At 47.7% G+C, this 23,637-nt stretch overlaps 1 protein-coding gene across 4 annotated transcripts in view; it reads right to left on the bottom strand.

Moving 5' to 3' along the window:
• The window catches only part of FLOT2 (flotillin 2), a 566,437-nt gene that overhangs the window by 48,955 nt on the left and 493,845 nt on the right, over positions 1-23,637 (bottom strand). For all 4 annotated transcript variants that reach the window (XM_069615307.1, XM_069615304.1, XM_069615303.1 and 1 more), the window contains one exon: positions 2,111-2,325. In XM_069615307.1, the coding sequence (XP_069471408.1) occupies positions 2,111-2,325 (215 nt within the window). The remainder of the gene's footprint in view (positions 1-2,110; positions 2,326-23,637) is intronic.

The following is a 23,637-nucleotide window of genomic DNA, read 5'->3' as shown; positions in this document are numbered from 1 at the left end:
TGGAGGAGTGCAACATTGTTGCTGCCCGTCATAGAAAGAGTTGATGCATTTTTGCTCCGATCAATTTTAGTACAAGGAAATAAGGTTGGCATTGCTTTACTGAAAATATTAGTAAGAAATGTGGTTGGATTGGTCAGATCTTTTTAGCATCCTCGTTGGGTGCGCCACTCGGGTGTTAAAAACCCAGGCTCGATCCAAGCCTGTGCTCCGAGCAATCCGAACAGTGTAGTCACCCACCAGCCTTCTTCCCTCCCACTCCCCACTCTCCCCGTCCCTGCCAGCACCCACCCTAATCCCACCACCCCCCCCACTCACCTGTTATGGTGCCGCTGCCCCACACCTCAACCGATCGACACCATGAAAATGGAAAAGGGGCTCCGCATCAGGGCCCGACTTCCAGTTCCATGGCGGGCATATTAGGTGAGGAATGGATGCCTTTGTATGCATCAATGGGGCGTGCACTCGCTGCGACCCGTTGATTTACACAAATGTATTGCTGTCAGCACCCCAAGAGTTAGCCTTGTGGTGCAAATTGCAATAATCACCCATTTTGGGGGCTTCACAGGGTGGCAATGGTCCTGTGGTCCAGCGTTAAGGCCCTTTCAACCCCAGGACGTTATCACCCATTAAGACACCAGAACGGATGCTTATTGCTATAGTGAACCATTTATTAGACAATTAAACTGATGACAAGCAGAAGAACAAACTTTTGTGGATCATTTGTTTACCGGTTGAGGAAAGGCGTAACGAGTAAAAGTAGTACAAAAATGAAATGAAGTGGAAAAAACAAATAAATTAATTCAGAAGGATGGAGATGCAATGATAGAAGGAAAGATGTAAAGATTGAATGAAGAAATAAAACAAATGAAAGGAAGAACAAAGGAAAGAAGGGAAGAAATATGGGTAGAAGAAAAGAAAAACGTAGCACATTTTAAAAAAGAGATGGAATGAAGGAACACATTGGGATGCACAGCATGTTGCACAGAAAGAGGTTATGAAGGAAGCCTAAGGGAAAATGGAATTTAGTGAAAAGAATGAAGGAATAGTGTAAAGAAAAGGATTGAATGAAGGATGGTAAGGTGAAAAACGAAAGAAAAGGAAATGACTAAAGGAAAAAAGGAAAGCCATGAAGGAAAAAGGGAAGACAGGAAAGCATTGTGAAAAGAAAAAGTAAGTAATGAGGACTGGAAACTAAAAGGAGATTAATGGTAGACCGAGGAGAGAGGGAAAGGAAGGAATAAACAAAATAATGAAAAGTAGTATTGAAAGGATCAATACAAAATGAAATAAAGTACAAAAAAGGAAGAGGGCTAGACATAATGAAAGATAGTTAGAAAGAGGATCAAATAGCCATTATACAGAATTGGAAAAGCCTTTAATACTCCATTATGGATATGTTGGCATTAGCTGCCATTGCAGCATTGGTGTCCTGCAGTGATCAGTGAAATCTATTGTTGATGCATTGTAACAGATCTGGCATCATTTAAGGGGGTGAGAAAGAGGACTTCACCCAGATGTTCACTGAAGGGGCCCTGTTAACTAATTTTAAATGTTTTGAAATACAATGACTCCCGACACTACCCTCTTAAAAACAGTAAATCGGATAGACAGGACAACTTCAGGAGTAGTGTCATCTTCTGGCTACACAGGTACATTTTGCAGAATAGTAGTAGTATACATGATTAAGAAATCGGATTAATTCTTACTATCATTCAATGTTTGCCCGCATCTACTCCATGCTCATGACCGAAATCTTGCTTGTGCTATGTGTGTAATGTGTGTTTGTCACTGTAACCATCTTCTTATTCACGAGCGCCCAGATACCCCTGGGTCAGGTGCGCTAGACAAGTAAAATAAAATAAACTATGTAGCACCATCTGTGAAGCTGCAGTTCGAGCCTTCTTAAATTCAGAAATTGGTCAATTGTCGCAGCTTAAAAGCCATTATATTTAGAATTGTTCTTTTAGAACGCACTTAATACCAAAGATTGGATCGGGATTCAAACCTGTTGCCCTGCGTCTTGCTTCCAAGACAAACGCGTTGCCCCTTGCTTTCCCCCTCACTCCATTTAAAACTCTAGAAACATGAAAATGATTTAATTTCGACTTACTTCTGTCCCTCTGCAATCTGCTGCATCCTGTGAGCTTCGGCCTCAGCGGGCCTCTTGACAGTTGCTACAAGTTCACGGTCAGTTCGGATAATCTCCTTTTCTTCAATATCAATTTGCTTTCTGCGCTGTACTACCTCAATTTCAATCTCCTCCTGGCGGATTTTCTGCTGTTCCGTGGCTGCTCGCAGCTCATATGCCAATTGAGATTCTGCTTTCTGCATGGGAGGTAAAATGACATTTGATGTACTGTAAGGGGAAATTACTGAATTGCAACTTTATTTAGATTCATATGCTGCGCATAAATTGGCACCTAGCAGTTAATCCAACCTATGCAGCAAGTTTACTTAAAAAGGTTCAAAGAATCAACTGGGATGGATCACCAACAGGATCCTTGTACCGGTCCCTCTTTGCCGGCGCCGTGGCAGGGTCCCAAAATGCTCCTCCAAACTGACGCCAACCTCACATTGTATTTATGTCCAAATATTAGTAAAAAAAAAAAAAAGAAAACCGGAAGCCATTCACATGATATACAGAAAAGGTGTAGGAAAACAGGACAAAGATTACATTCTGTTTGACATCCTTGGGAACAAGAGAGCTACTTTTCCGTTTTTACAAATAAAAGCTGGCAGTCATGTATCAAAGGACAGTGGGGTTTCAGACCCTCATAATACAGTGTGTGAAAAAATTAGGCTATTTTTCTTTCAATTCTTGGTGGAGAGATGTAGCACAGGTCCAATAAATCCACAATAGTTATTTTATTTTTTGAAGAGCAGCCATTTCATTTGAAGGCCAAATTTTGACTTGATGTGCAAGCTGAGAGAACACGTTTTTAAGGAGAAAAGGGTAGATTGAAATGTTGCAGTCCATTTCTTATGTCCCAATTTGCAAGAAAAATAGGTTACTTATCTGCAAACTTGTCATTTGTAGTAAAAGTGCAAATGAAACTGCTAATACCAGTTCTAGGTCTACCCCATTTGTTGCAAAGTATCCCATTTCTAGTGAAAGACAAAACGGAACTCGATTTATCTACAGTAGCACCACTCAATTAGTGTTCCCTTACAGGCATCTAAGCGCCAATGTCATTTTTCATATGGATATAGTGGAAAAATGCTCGTAGCAGGTACTTTTTTTTCTTCACATGGCAGGATAAATGCAGATGAAATTATAAGAAATTAAAAATGGATAAACACAGATAGAAATGTATACCATAAGACTGTGTATATAAGTGTAGTGAGACAATTGTCAAAGGGAAGATAATGAAGACATGTAGAAAATTCATCTGTGGAAAAACAATTTCGAATTCGGTAATGCGATTGCATTTTGTTCAAAGGGCTCTGCCTACACCTGTAAGCAACACTCCAGGCGCTTAATCCCACCTACCTCTGGGTGCCACCTGCACCCCCTTGCAGTCCTCCATTTTCTCCCACAAGAATTCTTCCACATGTGGCAGATCTCCCGTGGTTTACACACACACCCTTCTGGGCTGGGCTGCTCTGCTGGAGCAGCCCGGTTGGCCTTCCTCTAGTGTACTGCATAGCTGGTCGGCTTTTCACGACCACTGCACAAACTGCTCCTCCCAGCCCCTTAATAGGCAGCCGGAGTATGGGAGCTTTCTGCATGACAGCACAATTTAAAGTGGCTTAATAAATTGGTGACACTTTTTCATACACATGACACCCAGGCCTCATGGGTCATTCCTTTGGGACTGACCCAAAGGAAGGAACTATTGCCATGCATGAGTGCAAGTCCAACAACAAGCATAGGACAATAGGTTAATGCAACAAAATACATTAATCTAATGCAAAAAACATTTATTTATGCTGAAGGAACAAAAATGCTGTCCCAGCAGTTCCTGGTCTGTAGCACATGTTCTGCAATGGAAGGTTTTTTTTTGTCTGATTGAGCAGTTAAGCTTCATTCTTAGCAGGGGCATAGACTGGTGGTTTGAAGTAGAGATCACTCAGAAGGGAGAACACATAAAATACTGTGCACACAATCTTCACTGAAAAACACATTAAGTAGCACTAAATGTGACCAATGTTACTTACGCAGGATAGTGTTACAAGAATTGTTTTAATTAAAAAAGATGTAATTCTCCAGCATGGGGTCTGGCATGGATTCACATGCTCATGAATATTCCCCGTCAGGCCGGGAATCCTCGGTATAGAAAAAAATCAGTATCAGTTTTGTTTCTGATCTGTCTTTCTTAGTAGTAACCAATCACTGGTCTCTGGGTCATACTGCCCCCAGCCAATGACTGCCCTCTCCCTAAGCCCCGCCTCCGGCAGCCATCCTCAGATTTTTACCGCACATTCAAGTGTTGGGAGACCTCGTGCTGTAGCTCTCGAGCTTTGCTGCGTTTTCGCGCTTTTTTCAGGAGATTCTCATTTTTCGGTTAAATAGAGCCTCAAGCTCCACCGTTTCTAAATCCGATCAACGGGGATCCGTATCGGAGTTTTCTACGCCCCTCAAGGGTGAAGATTTCGTCGAGTTACGCTTTTGGAGGATTCCAGAAGTTCCGAGGCCTACCCCGGACATGCCCCAGGAGAAAGGAAGCTCGACGCCCGGGAAGCTGTTCAGGACCTGCCCTGGATGCCAGCTTCAGAATTTTTTCAAGGAGGACGAGCATTCGTTATGCCTCTACTGTCTCCATGAGGACAAAACGCACACAGAGGAGGACTGTGCGTTTTGTGGGAACATGTCGGAGCGGACCATGAAGGATCGCCACCTCCGTCTCGCCAACTGGCTGGAAGGGAAGAGCACGTCAGGCGAGAAGTAGAAAAAGAAGTCCGAGCTGTCTAAGTCCTGTGAGGGCGCCCCGACGACGGGGGCCCAACAAAAGGCTAAGCACCCCAAGTCTGCGGGTTCTGGGAGCGCCGAACGGTTGGGCTCCTTGGCTGCCAGGCAGGGCGCATCCTCCCCGGCGCCATCAACCACGAGCCTGGGATGAGGGGCTTGCCCTCCTCAAGAACCCTGCCACGGCGCTGGCAAAGAGGGACCGGTATGAGAAGAAGTATCGGGTCCCCGACGATGCCCCCTTGTGCCTTCGGGCGCAACCTTCCCCGGATTCGGTCGTCTCGGAGGCGGCAAAGAAGAAAGCTGGGGGGGGGGCATCGGCCTCGACATCAACTTCCCTGCCCGACGGCGAGTGCAGGAAGTTGGACACGATGGGTCGGCGGATCATCTCATCCGCAGCGACGACTATCAAGGCGGCCAACGCCCTGGCTATCGTAGCCCGCTACGACAGGGAGTTGTGGTTCAAAATCGCCCCTCTGTTGGCCTTCCTTCCGGACGCCAAAAGGGCTGAGGCCCTTGAAATCCAACAGGAGGGTGAGGTTGCTTTGGACCATGCCATCACGGTGGCAACGGACATCGCCGACACCGGTTTCCGTCAGTTGGGCAACAGCGTTTGCTTGAGACGACGAGGATGGCTCAAGGCCACGGATTTCCGCCAGGACGTACAAACCAAGGTTTTGGACATGCCCTTCGACGGGAACAACCTGTTTGGGAAGGCGGTTGATGAGTCCCTTCAGGCCATCAAGACAGACACAGACTGCCGGGCACTGGGAGTGCTCCAACAACGACGGCCGTCCTTTCGGAGCTCCGGAGGCAGACAAAGTGCCTCCAAGGGATCCAGCAGTGGCTCCTCCACGTACTGCCAAGCAGCAAGATCTTCGTCCCAGGAAGCCTACAGGGGACGCGGCAAGTCAGGTGGTGCCACTTCGTCGTCGACAGGGAGGTCAAGGAGGCAAGGCGGCCTCCAAACAAGATTGAACCGACCGTGGGGTCGGGCCCCCGCTGAAGCACCCCGGTGGGAGGCCGGCTGGCGAGGTTCGTCAGCGTGTGGGAGTCCATCTCCACCGACCCTTGAGTGCTGGACGCCCTGGCCCAAGGGCACACCCTCGAGTTTCAGAAGAAGTGCCCTCGCGTTCCACCCGTGGCCAGGAAGGAAAATCACGTCCCTCAACTACTGTTGGAAGTAAGGGCGATGCTCAAGAATGGTGCCATCAAGCTCGTCCCAAAGAGGCTTCGGGGCTCTGGAGTTTACTCAAGGTACTTCCTCGTAAAAAAAGACAGCAGGATGGCGCCCCATCCTGGACCTGCGACGACTGAACAAGTACATCAAGGCACAGACGTTCCGTATGGTCACCCTCCAGCACGTGCTGGGACAGCTGGAGGAGGGCGATTTCCTGTCGTCGTTGGACTTTGAGGATGCGTACTTCCACATCCCCATTCTAAAAAGACACCGAAAGTTCCTCAGGTTCGTGGTCCAGGGGCGGCACTACCAGTTCAAGGCCCTCCCGTTCGGATTGAAGTCGGCACCCAGCGTGTTCACCAAGTGCCTCGCACCGGTGACGGCGCGGCTGCGCCTATAGGGGATCCACGTCTACCCCTACCTGGACAACTGGCTCATCCGGGCAAGGACAAGGGAGCTCGCCGTGGAGCACACTGCGAAGACCGTCCAGCTGCTCACGGACCTGGGATTCTCCATCAACTTTCTAAAATCCCAACTGGTTCCGTCGCAAGTCGCCCTGTTTCTGGAAGCCAAGCTCGACACAGTGGCGCGGCTGGCCTCGCCGTCGGAGGAAAGGACCAGGACCATTCTGGGCAGGGTGCAGTGTCTGCAGGCCACGGACGTGGCCAGGGTAAGATCCATCAAATCCCTCCTCGGGATGATGTCCTCCTGCATTTATCTGGTGCGCCTTTGCAGGCTTCGGATGCGCCCCTTACAAGAGTTCCTCGACGCCCGCTGAGTCCAGTCGACGGGCAGCTTAGAGGACAGGATCCCTCTCATCGAGACGTTTCGTCAGGCGATCCGGTGGTGGGGTACCCGCTCCCATCTGTCGGCGGGCACGTACTTTCAGACCCCAGCTCACCAGGTGACGATGACGACGGACACCTCCTTGGAAGGTTGGGGAGCGCACTCTGCAGATCTTCAAGCGAGAGGCCTTTGGCTCCCAGAGAAGTCACTCCACATCAGCATCTTGGAGCTCCGCGCAGTGTTCTGGGCCCTCAGGTCTTTTCTTCTGTCCCTCAAGGGCAAGGTGGTGAGGATCTTCACCAACACCACCACGATGTTCTACATCCGGAAGCAGGGCGGGACCAGGTCCCCGGCCCTATCCAAGGAAGCCCAGGATCTGTGGCGTTGGGCCGTCGCCCAAGGGATGTTTCTGGTGCCTCTTCATCTGGCAGGAATAAAAAACACGATCGCCGACTCACTCAGCAGGGAGCTGCGCTCGTGCCACGAGTGGGAACTACGCCAGATCAGGTGGATAGACTCTTCCGACGATGGGGCGAACCCCAAATAGATCTCTTTGCGATGGCGACTAATTCCAAGTGCCGGAGGTTCGCCAGCAGGTTCCCCCAGCCGAGGAGCATGGGCGATGCTTTCTCGTTCCCCTGGGACGGCCTATTTCTTTATGCGTTCCCTCCGCTGCCATTGCTGCTCCGGCTCATCAACCAGCTCAAGAGGTCCCGGTGCAGGATTATCCTCGTCGCACCGACGTGGCCGAGACAGATCTGGTTCCCGGACCTTCTGGACTTGTCAACGTCCACACCAGCCAAGCTGCCGACGGACGCGGACCTTCTCTCCAGAGAAGGAGGCGCCATTCTTCACCACAACCCGGAGTCGCTGAACTTGCAGGCCTGGCTCCTGCAGCACTAGAGTTTGGAGGGTACGACATCCCGGCTGACTGCAGAGAGGTTCTTGCAAAGGATAGGGCGTCCTCAACTCTCAAGTGCTACGGACTTAAATGGAAGAGGTTCTCTGTCTGGTGCCGTGCACAGAAGATTAACCCTCTGCGGATTACGGCCCCTCAAGTACTGCCGTACCTACTGTCGCTGGCCAAAGCTGGACTGGCTCACGCCTCCATCAAAATACATCTGGCTGCAATCTCCCGATATGCCAGGACTATGGGACGGGCGTCCTTGTGGTCTCATCGCCTGGTGAAAGAATTCATGAAGGGACTATTCCGATCATTCCCGCCGGTGAAGGCTCCTGCCCCGGCGTGGGAGCTTAATGTGGTGCTGACCAGGCTCATGGGGGCCCCATTCGAGCCTATGCATTTGGCGCCTTTGAAGTTCCTGTCATGAAGACAGCTTTCCTCGTGGCCATCACCTCCGCACGACAGGTGGCAGAGATCCAGGCCCTATCTTGCAAGCCTCCATACTTGACTTTTCATGACACGAGGGTGGTGCTGAGGACACACCCCTCCTTTATGCTCAAGGTGCCGGACTTCCACCTCAACGACCCCTTGGTGTTGCTAGTTTTCTTCCCGTCGCCTTCGTCGATGGCCGAGAAGACTTTGCACTCGCTGGATGTAGCTAGAGCGCTGAAGTTCTACGTGGACCGCACAAAGAGCTTTTGGAAGACGTCACAACTGTTTGTGAACTTTGGGACTGTGAATCAAGGGAAGGCTCTCTCTAAGACTTCCATTTCCAGATGGCTCTCCGGCTGCATCATGCACTGTCACCGGTTGGCAAACCGACCGCTGCCCGGCCGTCCGAGAGCCCATTCGACCAGAGCGATCGCTGCAACCACAGCGTTCCTGTCTGGTGTGCCCCTGCTGGACATCTGCAGGGCTGCGACGTGGAGGTCGACGCACACCTTCACAAGATTCTACTGCGTCGATTGGGAGTCCAGGGTCGGCCAAGCAGTGCTGTGCAACCTGTTCGCCTAAGGTGAGCCTGCTGAGGAGGTAAGAGATGCTTAATGTTGAGCCTGTTGCCACCTCCCGTGGTTGTGCATGTATGTACTGCTATGTATTCTCTTATTCATGAGCATGTGAATCCATGCCAGACCCCATGCTGGAGAAGGAACAAGTTACTTACCTTTAACTGTTGTTTTCCAGCATGGATCTGGCATGGATTCACATGCGAACCCTCCCGCCTACCCCTCTGCGGCTCTTCACTTGGTCATACTGCCACTTTACGTGTTACCAAATCTGAGGATGGCTGCCGGAGGCGGGGCTTAGGGAGAGGGCAGTCATTGGCTGGGGGCAATATGACCCAGAGACCAGTGATTGGTTACTACTAAGACAGGCAGATCAGAAACGAAACTGATACTGATTTTTTTCTATACCGAGGATTCCCGGCCTGACGGGGAATATTCATGAGCATGTGAATCCATGCCAGACCCATGCTGTAGAACAACAGTTACAGGTAAGTAACTTGTTCCTACTCTGATCAAACCACTAGATGGCAGACTATGCATAGCATGTGACTAAGCAGGTACAAGCTACAGAAAGAAGATTACTGGGTAAGTAATACTGGTTTTCTGGAGCATGGAAATCTGCTTAGCTTCACATGCTAGGCATAGATTAGCAAACAATACCTGAAACGTTGGTGCGAGATAAGTAGAAGAAAATAGTAATTTAAGAATGGTTTGTCCCACTTGTGAATCCCCTCTTGCCTGTGTGTCTACACCATAGTGCGGTGTAAATGTACATACTGGGCTCTATTTTGCAGTTTTACAAATCTCTTCTAGAGGGACAGTTGCAATGAAGCCTAAGGTTGCTGTGATTAATCTGATGATATCTTTGGGATAGGTGTGGTGATATCTTCTCCCCATGTGGCCAGTAGCAACTGCCCGATCCCGATGGTGGCTATATGAGGGAGGACCACATTTGGGGTGGGGGGGGTTTGGAGGGTTGAGGGGGGGGCGGATGGAGCGACCCTCAGGGGGCTGACAGCATCAGATAGGAACACATATCCCCCCTTTCCCTTTTAGGGATATTCCCTCCATATCCCAAGCCATTATGGCTTACTATGATAGTTCCCTTCCACTACACACAACACCTACTAAATATCATTTGAGTAAAACAAAACCTCCCCGTCCTTCCTACATGTATGGAAACACTGGAAGGTGGCTGAAAGGAGCAATGAAGCTCCATGAATGTGAAAAGCACAAGACGTGCTCTAGTCGTTATGAACATTTGATAAGTGCCAGGACATTAAAAAACCCATTCAGCATGGCTCAGGGAGACGCTATCTGGAGGAGTCCCGTGAAACATGCTGAGAGGCAAGGAAAGCAAGGAGGAGATCTGAGGACAACCACTTCCAGGACATACTGCTCAAAGTAAGCCAGAGGTTGGCCGGAAGGTTGTCTGTGGCCGGGGAACAATATCCAGACCGAGAAAAGAGAAAGCTGGGCCAGACCCTGGTGGAGAGCCAAGCGAGAAGCAAGTGGCAGAGACAGCTGCGCTCGAGATCCCAGACGCAGGTGGAGAGCCGCGTCATTGAATTAAGTCACAGTGAATGTGGAGAAGAACCTGGCAGGACCGTATACCAAGTATTGAATAAAGCTGGGACTTGCATCCAAGTCACATTAAATTTAAATTGCTTGTTGGCCAAAGAACCCCAAGGAAGATTCATGCCTTTAGTTTATTTATTTGTAATGCGCGCCAGACCCAGGGGTAACCGGGCGCAGTGAAGAGAATATGCAAAGCTTACAGTGTTACATAGAATTACAGTATTCCAATGTTACAAAATGTACAGTGATAGAGAGATAGGTATGTACAGACTTAGCAGGAGGCAGATCTGATCAAGAGATGGGGCATTGCTATAAAGCGAGGCGGTCAGTTATATACAATGTTACTATAATTATTTACATTTGCGATATATCTCTAATACATATATACATTCAGATAAAGTAGCATAGCACAAGTGTCTAGCAGTACATTACATATTTTTGTCAATGAGGTGTTTGATAAGACTCATTCTAAAGTGTGAGAAAGGTTGGTCTGTTCTCAAGTTGTGTGGCAGGGCATTCCACCATTTAGCGGCTAGTACAGGGAATCTGGTGCTGCCAATTTTAGCAAGTTTAAATCTAGGAATTACCAAGCAGTTGGAAGTTCTTGTAGGCCTACTCGAGATTTTTCTTTTTATTTTGTCCATCGGGTAGCTAGGAGCAGCGTTATTGAGGGCTTTGTGCATCAAGGAAATCATTTTTAGATGGATTTCATTGTCGGTGGAGAGCCATTTGTATTGGCGTCTGATAGAGGAGATATGTTCCCTTTTATTTTTGCCTAGAGTAGCTCTGAGGGCATTGTTTTGTAAGATTTGTAGCCTTTTGGTGATAGTTTTGATAGCACCACTGTAAAGGGAATTACAATAATGAAGACGGGATAATATGAAGGCTCTCGCTAGGATCATGCAACTATCGTTAGATAAGAAGGGTTTACCTGCTCTTATTAGTTTACAGGTATAAGCTGTAGTGGAAGCTAAGGAGTTAACTTGTTTAGTGAAAGACATAGTGGAATCAAGATAGAAACCTAGTGTTTTTACTTCTCTCGAGACCTTAATGCTATTGCCATCTATGTTAAACATGGAGTAGTCCTTGCATAACTTGTTGATATTAGCCTGTGTGCCCAGGATAATCAGCTCGGTTTTATCATCATTCAGTCAGAGGCCATGGGATGCCATCCATGCCTGAATAATGAGGTACACCCTATTCACCAACTCCCTGTCCTTACTGTGATCCCCAGAAAGCGGGAGGAGAATCTGTGTATCATCTGCATAATTAGTGTAGATGATACCTAGAAGGTCCAGATCATCGAAGAGGGGTTTAGTGAATATGTTGTATAGGGTCGGTGAGACACAAGAGCCTTGAGGGACTCCGCACGTGATTGGTGAAGGGTCGGCTGTTGCCAAAGGGGAGAAGACTCATTGTTCTCTCACTCAAAAAGGATTCAATCCATTTAGTGGCATGGGTGGAGAAGTGTGCAGCAATGTCCAGGTGTTTGCAAAGGACCTTGTGGTCCACTAGATCGAAAGCAGCTGAGAGATCAAGTAGAAGGAGGAGTACTGTCTTACCTTGGTCTCTCAGTTCATCTATTTGGGTCTTTAAATCAATGAGGGCAGTTTCGGTTCCATGGAGTGGACGGAAACCAGATTGTCTAGATCCCAAAAGATTATGTAATTCAAGGTGTCTTTGAATTTGTGTATAGGCAAACCTTGTCTAGTATTTTCAGTAAGAAAGGTACCGTAGTAATGGGCCGATAGTTGGTGGGGATGAGGGGGTCTAGAGTCTGCTTCTTGAGAAGCGGGAGCACCCATGATTGTTTTAGATTAGCCGGGATGTTACCTGTGGCGAAAGAGGCGTTTATCAGTTTGGAAATGAACGGTGAGAGTTCAACTTTAGGAGTTTGGAAGTTTCTTGAACGGACCTGGGTGAAGGGAGAACATTTCTCCAAACGTGAACTGCAAAGCCAAGAGGAGGGAGATATCCTATGGGGCTAACACAAACTTTTGTTGTTTTATTGAACTGTTGTGTTGGTGAAGAGAGACCTGGGGAAGAGAGCCATTCCCTGGAACTGTGAGCATTATCCATTGCAAACATTTGTGTTGGAATTGTATCTCTCTTCGAACATTTGCGCACCTTTCAAACAAAGGACACTATTTTTGGACATCTTGACATAGGACAGAACCTATGGTTGAGGTAAGGAAAATACCTCTTCATTGAGGCATTTTCCAACCCCCCTTTTTTGTTAACATTTTATAACCAAGACATGAGTCGTCCGAGTCTCATTCTTGGCTCTTCACATTGCCCTGCTGCTGTGTATGGAGTGAGTTCTTGAGGTACATGTTAGTGTTTCATGTGCTAGTATGTAGCACAGTTGGATGCATTTGACAATTCATCTTGAAATGGTGGCCTTAGGAACGGTATCCCTCACCCCTCTCGGTCTGTTGCAAATGAAACAAAACTGACTTGTCACTTTTTTTCACCTTGTAGAATATTGCTGCTCTGCACACATCTAGTGTGTCTAAGGCCTTTTCTCGACCCTAATTAAGGATTGGTGTGGAAACAAGGTAGTACAATGGATTGGTTGACATGGCATTTTGAAATATATTTGGGCGACAACAATGGATGTGTTCTTAAGATGCTACCTTATGTTTGTGAATGGCTACGAATGGTTCTGTGACCGACAATGCTTGCAGTTTGCTTACTCTTCTAATTGATGCAACAATTAGGAAAGTCGCTTTATAAGTCATCCTTTTCATTGAGTTTCGCGTTTGGTGGTTTTGGCTTTTCAGTTTGCATCTGTGATGTTGAAGAGCCAGGTTTTTATTAATTTTCTGAATTGTAAGTGGTCTATGGTGTTTCAAATTTCTTTCGGGATGTTGTTCCAGGTTTTTGAAGCTAGGTGGGAGAAGGAGGAGCCCCCCAGTTTTTTCTTAAGGTATGGTTTTTATTCCAGACGGATTTCGTTGCTTGATCTGAGGGGTCTTGTTGGCTTGTAGATTGTTAGTTTCTTTTGCAGGAATTCAGCTCCTTGTCCGCTGATTGTCATGTGTGTTATGCACATTGTTTTGAAGGTGATCAGATGTTTGACTGGAAACCAGTGCAGGGTTTTTAGGGCCGGAGTGTTGTGGTCTCTTCTGGATAGTTTGAGGAGGAGTCTAGCTGCTGCATTTTGAACCCGTTGTACTTTCTTCAGGAGGTATTCTGGAATCCCAAGATAAAGGCTGTTTGCAGTCTATTCTTGACATGATTAGGGCGATGATTGAGTGTTTTGTGGGTGAATGAGAGGAAAGGTAAGATTCTTCTTGCCTTGTGAAGGAGGAAGAAGCATTTCTTGATTATTGCATTTATTTGTGGTTCTAAGGTTATGATGTTGTCCATCAGGACTCCCAGATTGTTTACTACCTTAGATGGATTCGGTGCGGTTCCCATTTCCGTTGGCCATGGAATATAGGTGATCTCTTGATCTTTGGATAGAATCATGAATTCTGTCTTTCCTGGGTTGATTTTCAAGCTGTTGGCGTTCATCCAATTAAAAACTTTTTAGACACTCGATTAGGGTTGAGTGATCGGCTTGATTGTCTTCGATTTTGTAGGCGAGTTGAGTGCCATCTGCGTAGTTGCAGCATGTAATGTTGTATTTTTGGAAGATTCTGATTAGTGCAGTTTGGTAGATGTTGAAGTACAGTAGTGAAAGTGAGGACCCTTGTGGTACTCGACAGTCGTTGACTAAGCCAATGTCCCTGACCCTGTCATCCATGGTGCATTTCCTAGTGACCCTTTCTCTGGGCACATCAATGCAAATGCGGGGCATTTCACATTTTGTCTTTTTTGGTGAAAAGATCCATTGCGTCTTAACCCAGTTGCTTGAAAATCTGTCTGAATTAAACAAACATGCTCAATCTATCAATAACCAGTGCAGCCTATTTTCAGGAAGGGGGATCAACAATTTTGCTGGTATGGCTTCTGGCTTCAATCGCGCGTTAGCTGAAGGGTGACCTGATAAAGCTCAAGATACTTTTTGCCACACTTCGCTCCCCAAAAATCGATCCAGACAGTCTTTGGGGCTTCTCCCTGGCAGGGCAATCTAGTACAACTTTGGATCTCTTCCTGTGTTACAAGTAGGTGGCCCCACATGGCTCAAATCCAATGGGTGCATTTCTTCACAAGGGCCTCCCTGGTCTTGTAGTGATTCAGGGCCAATTTGAGGACCTTATGTAAAAATATCAACCCCCTACCCCCCAATGCAAGCCACTATCCCCAAGGTTAGGTTGCGCATAGGTAGTTCCTCAACGTGACTTTCCAGTGGTGACATTAGCCCTGGGAACACCAATTGTCCTCCATATAGGGGTCTGTGAGGATGGGAGTGGTGTGGACATGTGTGCTCGGGCCATGATCACAGCCACATGGGTCTATTAGGGCCAGTGGCAATTGCTTGTGTAGGGCGATTTCAGGTTTGGGGCTCTATTTCCACGAGTGCATCCCAGCCTGGGCTGGATAGGGTTGATATTATTTGGACAGGTGGTGGGGTTAGCAGGCGCTGCTATCACTGGTGCATTAAAAGTCCTCCTTTCTGCCCCCCCAGGTCGATTAGTGGCTCCCCCTTGGTCCCACATTTCCCGTGTTCTTCCAACAATAGAAGTAAGTTCTTTATTATTGCTAGTTCAGATAGGACCGAGCTGCATTTGCACGCATAAACCCCTGCAACCCCCACATCAGCCAGGACAGGGGTGGAGCAGGGGCAGGGGCAATTGGTGCAAAGTGGAGTCCCACTATTGGCCCCCGTTGATGTGGCCTGCTTCAACACATTCATATTACCAACGTTCCCCCTACATTCACGCCCCACCCTGGGGTTTGCATTAAGATTAGGGGCTTGCCTACATGCGATCTACCATTGGTTTAATTGTGCCCCCCCTTACTAGTGCCGAGGTTGTCCAGCCGACACAGATTAGGGAACAGAGTAGCAGGTGGCATGGTGGTGACGTTAATCTAGGCATCAGGGTTTCTTGCAGCCACACCTGGGCAGAAAGTCAATTAGGGGTTGAAGATGTTCAACTGTCTTCCCCCCACCCCCCATTCGTTGATAGGCTGGCTGGAGTCTAAGCTATGTGGTCTACGACCCAGTTAATGCGGCTGCTGACTACATCACCATCACCGCTGCTAGTGCATGGGTGATTCTTTTTGCCCTTGGTGACCTGCACATGGTCTTCGCCTCTCATTTCTGAGCCCTCACAGGCGGCAGACTGTTAGTGTTTTCAACATCAGACCGCTTTATTAAAATAAAGAAGGGTTGGATGAAGGATTCTCTGTCCCTAGCCTAAAGAGAGTTGACCTACCTAGGAAACTAAAGATCAGTCTGTCTCCTTGTCAACATAATATACACTGTCCTGGTGTCAAACCATACTAATCTGATCCTCACAATAGAAGTGAACAACTAAGGGAGTAAGGAAAGTGTCTCGGATGTAGGTTTGGTAAAAATAGTTAAAAAGGGGGTAGATTAATTCAACAAAATAATCCTTGGATCCAGATAGGGGCAGGGGGTTCCCCTTCGCCTGGATGTCTCGGGCAGGATGGCAAAGGTGTCTTTCAAGCAACCACTTTGGTTCCTTATGTCACATTAAGGAAGCTTCTGCACAAACGATATGTTCCATACAGAGCTGCATTTGCACGCATAAACCCCTGAGACCCCCACATCAGCCAGGACAGGGGTGGATATTGCAGCTGGTCCAAGGGCCAGAGGTGAACTGGGGGAATTGGTGCAAAGGTGTCTCGGGAGGAAAGCTCAGGGGCAATGTGCTCGCCTTGGAAGCAAGACGACACAGAGCAACACAGGTTTGATCCCCGCTTAGAAACCTCTTGGTATTAGGTTATATATGATATGATAAGCGCATTCTAAATATCATTCAGCCCTGTCTAGGTTTCTTTCTTGGCACTGAGTTCACAAACCAAAGGGATTTTATTCACAATGAAATGTTCCATCGGTGCTCTTGTAAACCTCTGATATGTTAGCAGACTACCAGATTTATTTGTCCATCAGAAATCCTCCTGTGATTTCTTTAGGTCTCCGCTTACCTCCTTTGTGCCATCTATTTTCTTCTCCCAGGTATTTTGATTGTAACGGGAAAAAGGGTTTGTTCAATTTCACAGCTTTCACTTGCCTGTTTTCTTAGAGTTTTTGATTCACCTGTTTTGCCATATGTTCTGCAAAAGTAAATACATTTATTTCTAGGACTTCAACTGACTTCCTGGTATACTCCCCTGCTAGGAATCTTTTAGTAGGCTGATCAGATCCCCTAGTATACTCTCCTGCTAGGTATCTTCTCACAACGTCGATGTGCTTATTTAACTTCAACGTGCCTGGTGTTTAGAATGTTTCTTACAGATCACCTGTTAATTTATCCTGCCAGGTATCTGTCCAAAATGTCTTATTCCTCTGTGTACTTTAAATGGATTTCAAGGAATTCCTTTCTGCGGCTTGCAGATTCCCTGGCATACATAATGCACACTGCCTTATGATGTACTTCTTTCACCAGGACATCTTTTAAAGTTCACTGCCTTTCAGTATAGCACAGTTTTATTCCTTCACGGTCTATACTTTTGTGCCTTGAGGTACTACTTGTTTAACTTTCTCCATATTGACCTCTCATATATGGAGACTTGTTAAAGTTCTGTCTCAACTCCTTCACTAGTATTCATTGGCTTGGGGCAACACTTGCTCCAACCTTCCACATATTGACATCTCATACATGAGGATTTGGGCAAATTCTGTCTTTGTATTTGGTCGGTATTCAAAATGAGTTCTTAATTGCTCAGATACCTGTTGTTACATCACAGTCCCCAACATCTCTGGGCAGACCAACGTTTGGTAGTGTTCCCGACCCGTGGCACGTTGCTGCGGTGAAGCCGTCACTCTAGGACAACGTTTCCTGTTCTGCAGACATTCTTCCAGCTCTCCTGCCGGCTCAACGCTCACCCGCCGGTAAACCCGTTGCTTCTGGACGCGACCGCACTCCCGGTAGCTTGCTCTCGCCTGGGGCCTGCCGTGTCCTCTGTGGCTTCACGCCATGTTGGTAGGTACTGCTGGCGAGCGGCAGGCTGAAAGTCTGCTTTCTTCAGCACAATGCGCTCCCGTGCAGTTGCCTTCTCCCTCAGTACTGCTTTCTTCTTCCGTGGTGTTTCTCTTCTCCAATGCAGACACCATTTGTATATGTCCCGCATACTTGGACATCATTACAACAACAAGGCCCCAATGTTCAGCTTAGTGTTTCCTTTGATCCACGTTAACTCATTCTCCCTCGGGTCATTACTTGAGGCTTTAAGGGAGTTGGAGTACATAGGATTTATAGAACTTCTCTGAGGTGATTTTGTTTAGGATTTTTAGTTAGCACAAAAACAGAGACAGGAGAGGTTATGTGTATATTGTGTACTTATGAGGTGTGAATGGTATTCTGCCTAGAATGTTTTACAGGAGCGGGGGGTTTGACAATGAGGGGATTTATAGTGATAACTAGCCATTAAGAGTTTGGAATTTATGGGGGTTTCTTCTCTGGGAACGAAAGAATACCATGTCTCTCCTGATGGGGTCATCAACTTCCCCCGCCAGCCGTCTCCGCCCATGTGATCCTCCCTCATAATACCACCTCCAGGGTCAGGATCAGGTAGCGGCTTCTGTCCCCTGGCCACATGGGAGGAGATCTCTGGCTGGGTTCAGTGATCACGCCATAGGATTCATCACACCCCCAGGTGTCCAAGCTTGCAGGGACATTGATGGAGCAAAGGAACTTATTTATTTTGATGAGGGTATATGCCACATCTGCAGGTCTTGCGGGGATGTTGGGCCCATTCTTAGCAGCACCGGGTGTTGGGAGTGGCGAGGGAGCTGTTGGGATTTTGCACCTGAAAGTGCACATTTTCCCTCTGGTGCAGCAAGTGACATGGCGGGCGGGGTCACTAAATATTGTGTAGCTGCTCATTGGAGTTTGTCATTCAACCCAAAACTGTGCTAATGGCTGCAAATTGTGACATAAAAAGTCAGTATGATGTGGTTGTGGTAGTATTGAGATGGTGTTCCCCCCCCCCCTTACTCCCACTCCGATCCCCTGCCTGTCTTCTCACCTGGGCAGGTGTTCAAGAACCATGCAACCAAAAGGACCACTCTAGTTTAGCAGGTTGGTTTCTGCGGTGTACTGCCTCGAAAGCCACAAATCCACTGTAGAACAGTTCCCAATCCAGGCATCCTCTCCTTCCAAGCACCAAACACCCTGTGGGTGGGAAACACCTGCACCCTTTCCCCGCTGGCTTCACCCTGCAGGCTGGGTGCCAGGTTTAAGAGGAGGGGGGCATGACGAAAGCAGGCAGCAGTACGGTGGTAACCCAGGGATAAAACAAAATAGCAGGCAAGGCGAGAAAACCGTGGCCTTAATTCCCACTCATGAATGTGTTGCAACACTCTGTTTACACTGGCCGCTCAGCAGTTCTCCCCGGTAACATGGGCTTGGACAAAAACCTTGGTGTGTGTGTGTGAGAGAGTGTCAGAGAGAGTGTGTGAGAGTGTGTGAGAGTGTGTGAGAGTGTGTGAGAGTGTGTGAGAGTGTGTGAGAGAGAGAGTGAGAGAGAGAGTGAGAGAGAGAGTGTGAGAGAGAGTGTGAGAGAGAGTGTGAGAGAGAGTGTGAGAGAGAGTGTGAGAGAGAGTGTGAGAGAGAGTGTGAGAGTGAGAGAGAGTGTGAGAGTGAGAGAGAGAGACTGTTGCTCTTTAATCTTTTCTAGAAAGATAGCTGAACTCCTTGCCACCAAAACGGCATTACTAAGTTTATGCAGCACTCCTTTTCATTTTGTGACAATGCTCCCTGGGTTGTCAATTCTTGCCAATATGCTCCCCACCCTAGTAGCGATGTGTCCATAGTCAGTGCTATCTGGATCGGAGGTGGTCTGAATGGTCTTCCCCTTTAAGTTTGGTCTTGTCCACCATTGCAGAGCTTCCTTTGTTTAACCAATAGATTGTGCCGGCCAATCACCATCCGTCTGAGACCACTGGCTTGAGAGCCACTGCTGTAGTGTACGCATGTTTAGGTATGCGTGCTGGATAATGTAGATGCAGGATGCCATCAAGCATATCAATATCATTACTCTTACTCTCCGTACTGATATCTGTGCACCCATCTGGCATGTGGAGATCTGTGCTAGAATTGCCTGTGCCCTTTCCTCCGACAGGTAAGCCAGTGCTTGTTCAGAGTCTGTTATTTCACCTGGTAACATTTTTCCTGAGATGATACTAAGCTTGTCTCGTTCATGTTGAACCCTAGTGTGTGAACAAGTTACTTACCAGTTGGTAACTTTCTTTCGACTGGATGTTCGTCCAAAGTATTCCACATCTTTGACATGGAATGTCCTCAGCTGTGCACTTCGGAAACTTTTTCAGCAGAAGCCGTATTGCATCAACGTCGGGTCGATGTCCCTCGAAGGCCTTAGTCGAGGGCGACGTCACCGGTTGTTATAAATAGGACGCACGGCGCCCGTAGCCTCAGTTTAAGTTTTTTCCCTCAGAACGTGTGGCACCAGACTCATGCCTGCTCGACTGCACATAGCCTTGCAGAAATGGAAGCTTCAATCGCATAGGAAATTCTCCAGAGGGGCAGGCTGGGAGGGCCATGTGGAATATGTTGGAGGAACATCAAGTCGAAAGAATGTTACCAGTTGGTAAGTAACTTGTTCTTCGAATGGATTGTGTCCTCCAACGTATTCCACATCTTTGACAGACTCCCAAAGCAGTACTAATAAATGATGAGGGATAAGAATGTGGAGTACCCAATCAGATTGAGGAATAAAGAACTGCCTTCCCAAAGGCCATATCCTGACCATGGATCGTATCCAGGGAGTAATGTTGAACAAAGGTGTGGAGCGAAACCCATGTAGCAGCATCACAAATATTCCTAATAGGAACACCCTGTGGAGAGCGGTGGAAGTAGCCACGCCCCTAGTGGAATGAGCTCACAGCTCTTCAGGAGGGTCCTTACCCGCCAATCGGATAATCCACCTGGACAAGGTCTGTTTGGTAACAGCCTGGCCCAATCGGTGTCCAGCATATCCTACAAAGAGTTGATCGTCCACTCTGACCCTGGACATCCTGGCAACGGTACACGGATTTTGTTGCAGGCCGCCTGGCCGAAAGAAACACCATCACGTCATCCGGGAGGTCCCAATCCTTACACCTCAACCTTTCAGATACCAAGCGTGAAGGTTGAGAGTCTTGCCCTCTGGGTGGAGAACTTGACCCCTCCCACCCCCCCCTCGCGAGCGAGCAGACCCGCTCGGTAGGGAAGATGGCGCAATGAGGATCATGTGGGAACCGAACCTCCGTAACCTCTGCAACACTTGAGGAATGACAGGGACTGGAGGAAACTCGTACAGCAGCAGGAATGACCAATCCACTACAAACGCGTCTCTTAAGGCTCCTCTCGGAGGAAGTTCCCTTGCGCAGAATCTCTCACACTTCCGGTTGGCACTGGTGGCAAAGAGATCCACTTGTGGGGTAGCCCAAAAGGCAAAGATCTACTGAAGGACTTCCTAAGCCAACTCCCACTCGTGAGAGATCATGCTCTGCCTGCTCAGAGCGTCCATCGTCTCCGGCCAGATGAACTGCCGAGATCGAAATTCCCAGCTGGATGGCACAGAGCTGCATTGCCTCTCTGCACAACGGGAGTGACCCTACTCCCCTACCCCCACCCCCTTTTTTTGTTGAGGTAATGCATGGCCACTGTGGTGTCCATGATCAGGACCCTTTTCCCCCTGCACAGACGGCAGGAAAGCCTTCAGGGGTAGCCTGATGGACCTAAGCTCTAACAGGTTGATGTGGAGTTTGGACTCCGACGGAGACCAACGACCGCTGGAGGTCAAGTCGTTCGCATGAGCGCCCCATCCTGTGAGGTAAGCATCCGTCACTACAGTCACTTCCGGCCATGGTTGCCAAAACGGCCCCCCCTTCATCGGGTTCCCCTCGTTGGCCCACCACAGAAGATCCTTGGAGACAGAGTGCAATTTGAATGGGATCCGATCTTGCCTGAGAACTGCGTGCATCTTGAGGACCCATTTGCAGAGATCTCATCCTCAGCAGGGCCTCTAACACCCATAGCATCCTGCATTTTTCCGGTGCCAGGCAGAATCATGTGCAGTACCTTTGGGAACACTATACACCATTAAGACTACAAGTATAAGTACAATTTCACCTTTGGTACAAGCCTGTACTACACAGGAAAGTGGTAGCGATGGCTGAGCAGCCAGACATCTCAAGAGTAAAGTGAGCAGTAGAACAAGTTACACAAAGGACCAACGCTTAGAGTGATTCAAACAAACACTTACTCAAATGTATATTCTTTTACCAAGAAACTATTTACACAGTCCGTTTGAAAACATTACACTAGCAAGAGCAGCGGAATATCACACACACACACACACTAATAAAGCACCAATACACAACCAATGAGTAAATGAACAAGTTTAGCTCCCCTGAAGTGGGAGCAAAATGGCACTTCAGATACTCTAAAAAGGGGTAAAAAAAAAAGACAAGGTTATAAAAATAGACAGCACAAATACTTGCATAGGCAGGGCAAAAGGTTTCAGTAAACTACAACCAGCAATTCAGTTCATAGGCCTGAGCCAAAGTCAATGGTTCAGAGTCTTTGTATAGGATAGCACAGTTCGGCAGTAAACGGTTAAGTATTTGCCACAGAGTTTCGAAGAATTTGGCTAGGCGAAAAGTTTGATGACTGTTTAGGGAAGGACAAGCCTTCAAGTTGATAAAGTTTCCATAAACTTTCACAATGGCTGAAAAGATTTCCAGACCGCGTTTGCACAGTACCTTTGTATTGAAAAAGAGCTGTAGCTGAGGCAGTTGTTCCTGGCAGTTCGAGCAGATCTCGCTGTTCCTGAGCTTCACTCATGGGGACAAGAAGGACGACATCGGGAGGTTCCTGCAATGCCCTGGGATGAGGCCAAAAGCTTAGCAAGACGTCAGTTTAAGGTGTGAATGCCTTAAAGTCCACAAGCTGGTTTCCTTCCCTCTGGCTATTCGGTTTTCAACGGCACGCACCCCTTTTGTGCCTGGAGGTGCTGTTTGGGCTGTGACTCTGAACACCCACGGACTCGTGCCCCTGCCTAAAGGATCTACCTGCTGCCTAAGACACAGTCTGTAAGAGGAAGCACTATGCTCCGCCAGCGTCCGCAACACAGAGGAGGTCCTGCATCACGTGATCTAAGTAATTAAGGTTACTGCTCGGGCAGACGTTTGTTACTTGGCTCCGGACTTTTGGGACTCTATCCCTTGTGCTGCCGATCCTTGGGGCAGTACTGTTTCCTTTGTTGATCCTTGGGGCCTTACTGTGCTTCTTGGGCGCAGTGTTTTTTTTTCTTGGCGTGTGCACGCATCTTCTCCATTGAATCACTCTCACGAAACGAGCACTGAAGTGTCCCTTCTTTGTTTTTGCTTTTTTCTAGGAACTGCCTCCTTATCCTGGGAACCTCCGCCTCCCTCCTCTCTGCCCGCCCCCGGGACAGCCTTCATCGCGGCACGGGTCTGCGCCACAGCGTGCGCACCCTGCAAGTGCTGTTTGGGCTGTTCGGGTGGTGAGGTGGCGCCTAGATAATTAAGATTTACTTTCTGCCTGCGCCAAGGTGCTACTGCTATCTAGCCTTGAGGCCACGGTATAGTCCCTTGCTATATATATTATAACAGTGTTCAATCCGCACCATTCAACAAGGCACATCTACTTGGCAACCAAAAGCACGTTGACGGGTGTAAGTAAGCAAGCTACTGATTTCAATTAAGCTACTTATCTGTGTTTGTGTGGAATTATGGCCAGTGGTTTAAGAAGTGGGAAGGTATGTGAAAAAATATCTAAGCCTGTAATTGCCATTGAGGATGAAACTCTGCATATCCCCAATATACACACTACTGGTACTTATAACAATGAATAAGTAATCCAGCCCAGTGGATGCAAAATCGATATCTTTGGCAGCCCATGAAGTATCTCGAATTGCATCTCTGGGCATGTCAAATGCGCTTAATGACTTTGAAAATGCTGAACATTCATTCCCTGTATTGACAAGGATTTTGAATTTACTAGATAGAGGGCATGAACTTACACACCTGGAAATTAGAGAATTGAAATGGACATCTAAAGAAACCCTCATGAAAATAAGTAAAATAGAGGGGTATCTAATGGGGAATGAGAAAGTTATCCCTACAAATGCAACCAAAATTGCTCCAGGTAGGAAAGGTTTTGTCAATTCA

This window comes from Ambystoma mexicanum, chromosome 9 (assembly GCF_040938575.1).
Source record: "Ambystoma mexicanum isolate Mex_15411 chromosome 9, UKY_AmexF1_1, whole genome shotgun sequence".
Classification (NCBI taxonomy): Eukaryota; Metazoa; Chordata; class Amphibia; order Caudata; family Ambystomatidae; genus Ambystoma; species Ambystoma mexicanum.
Note: the sequence above shows the minus strand (reverse complement) of the source record. Positions and strands in the feature narration are given on the sequence as shown.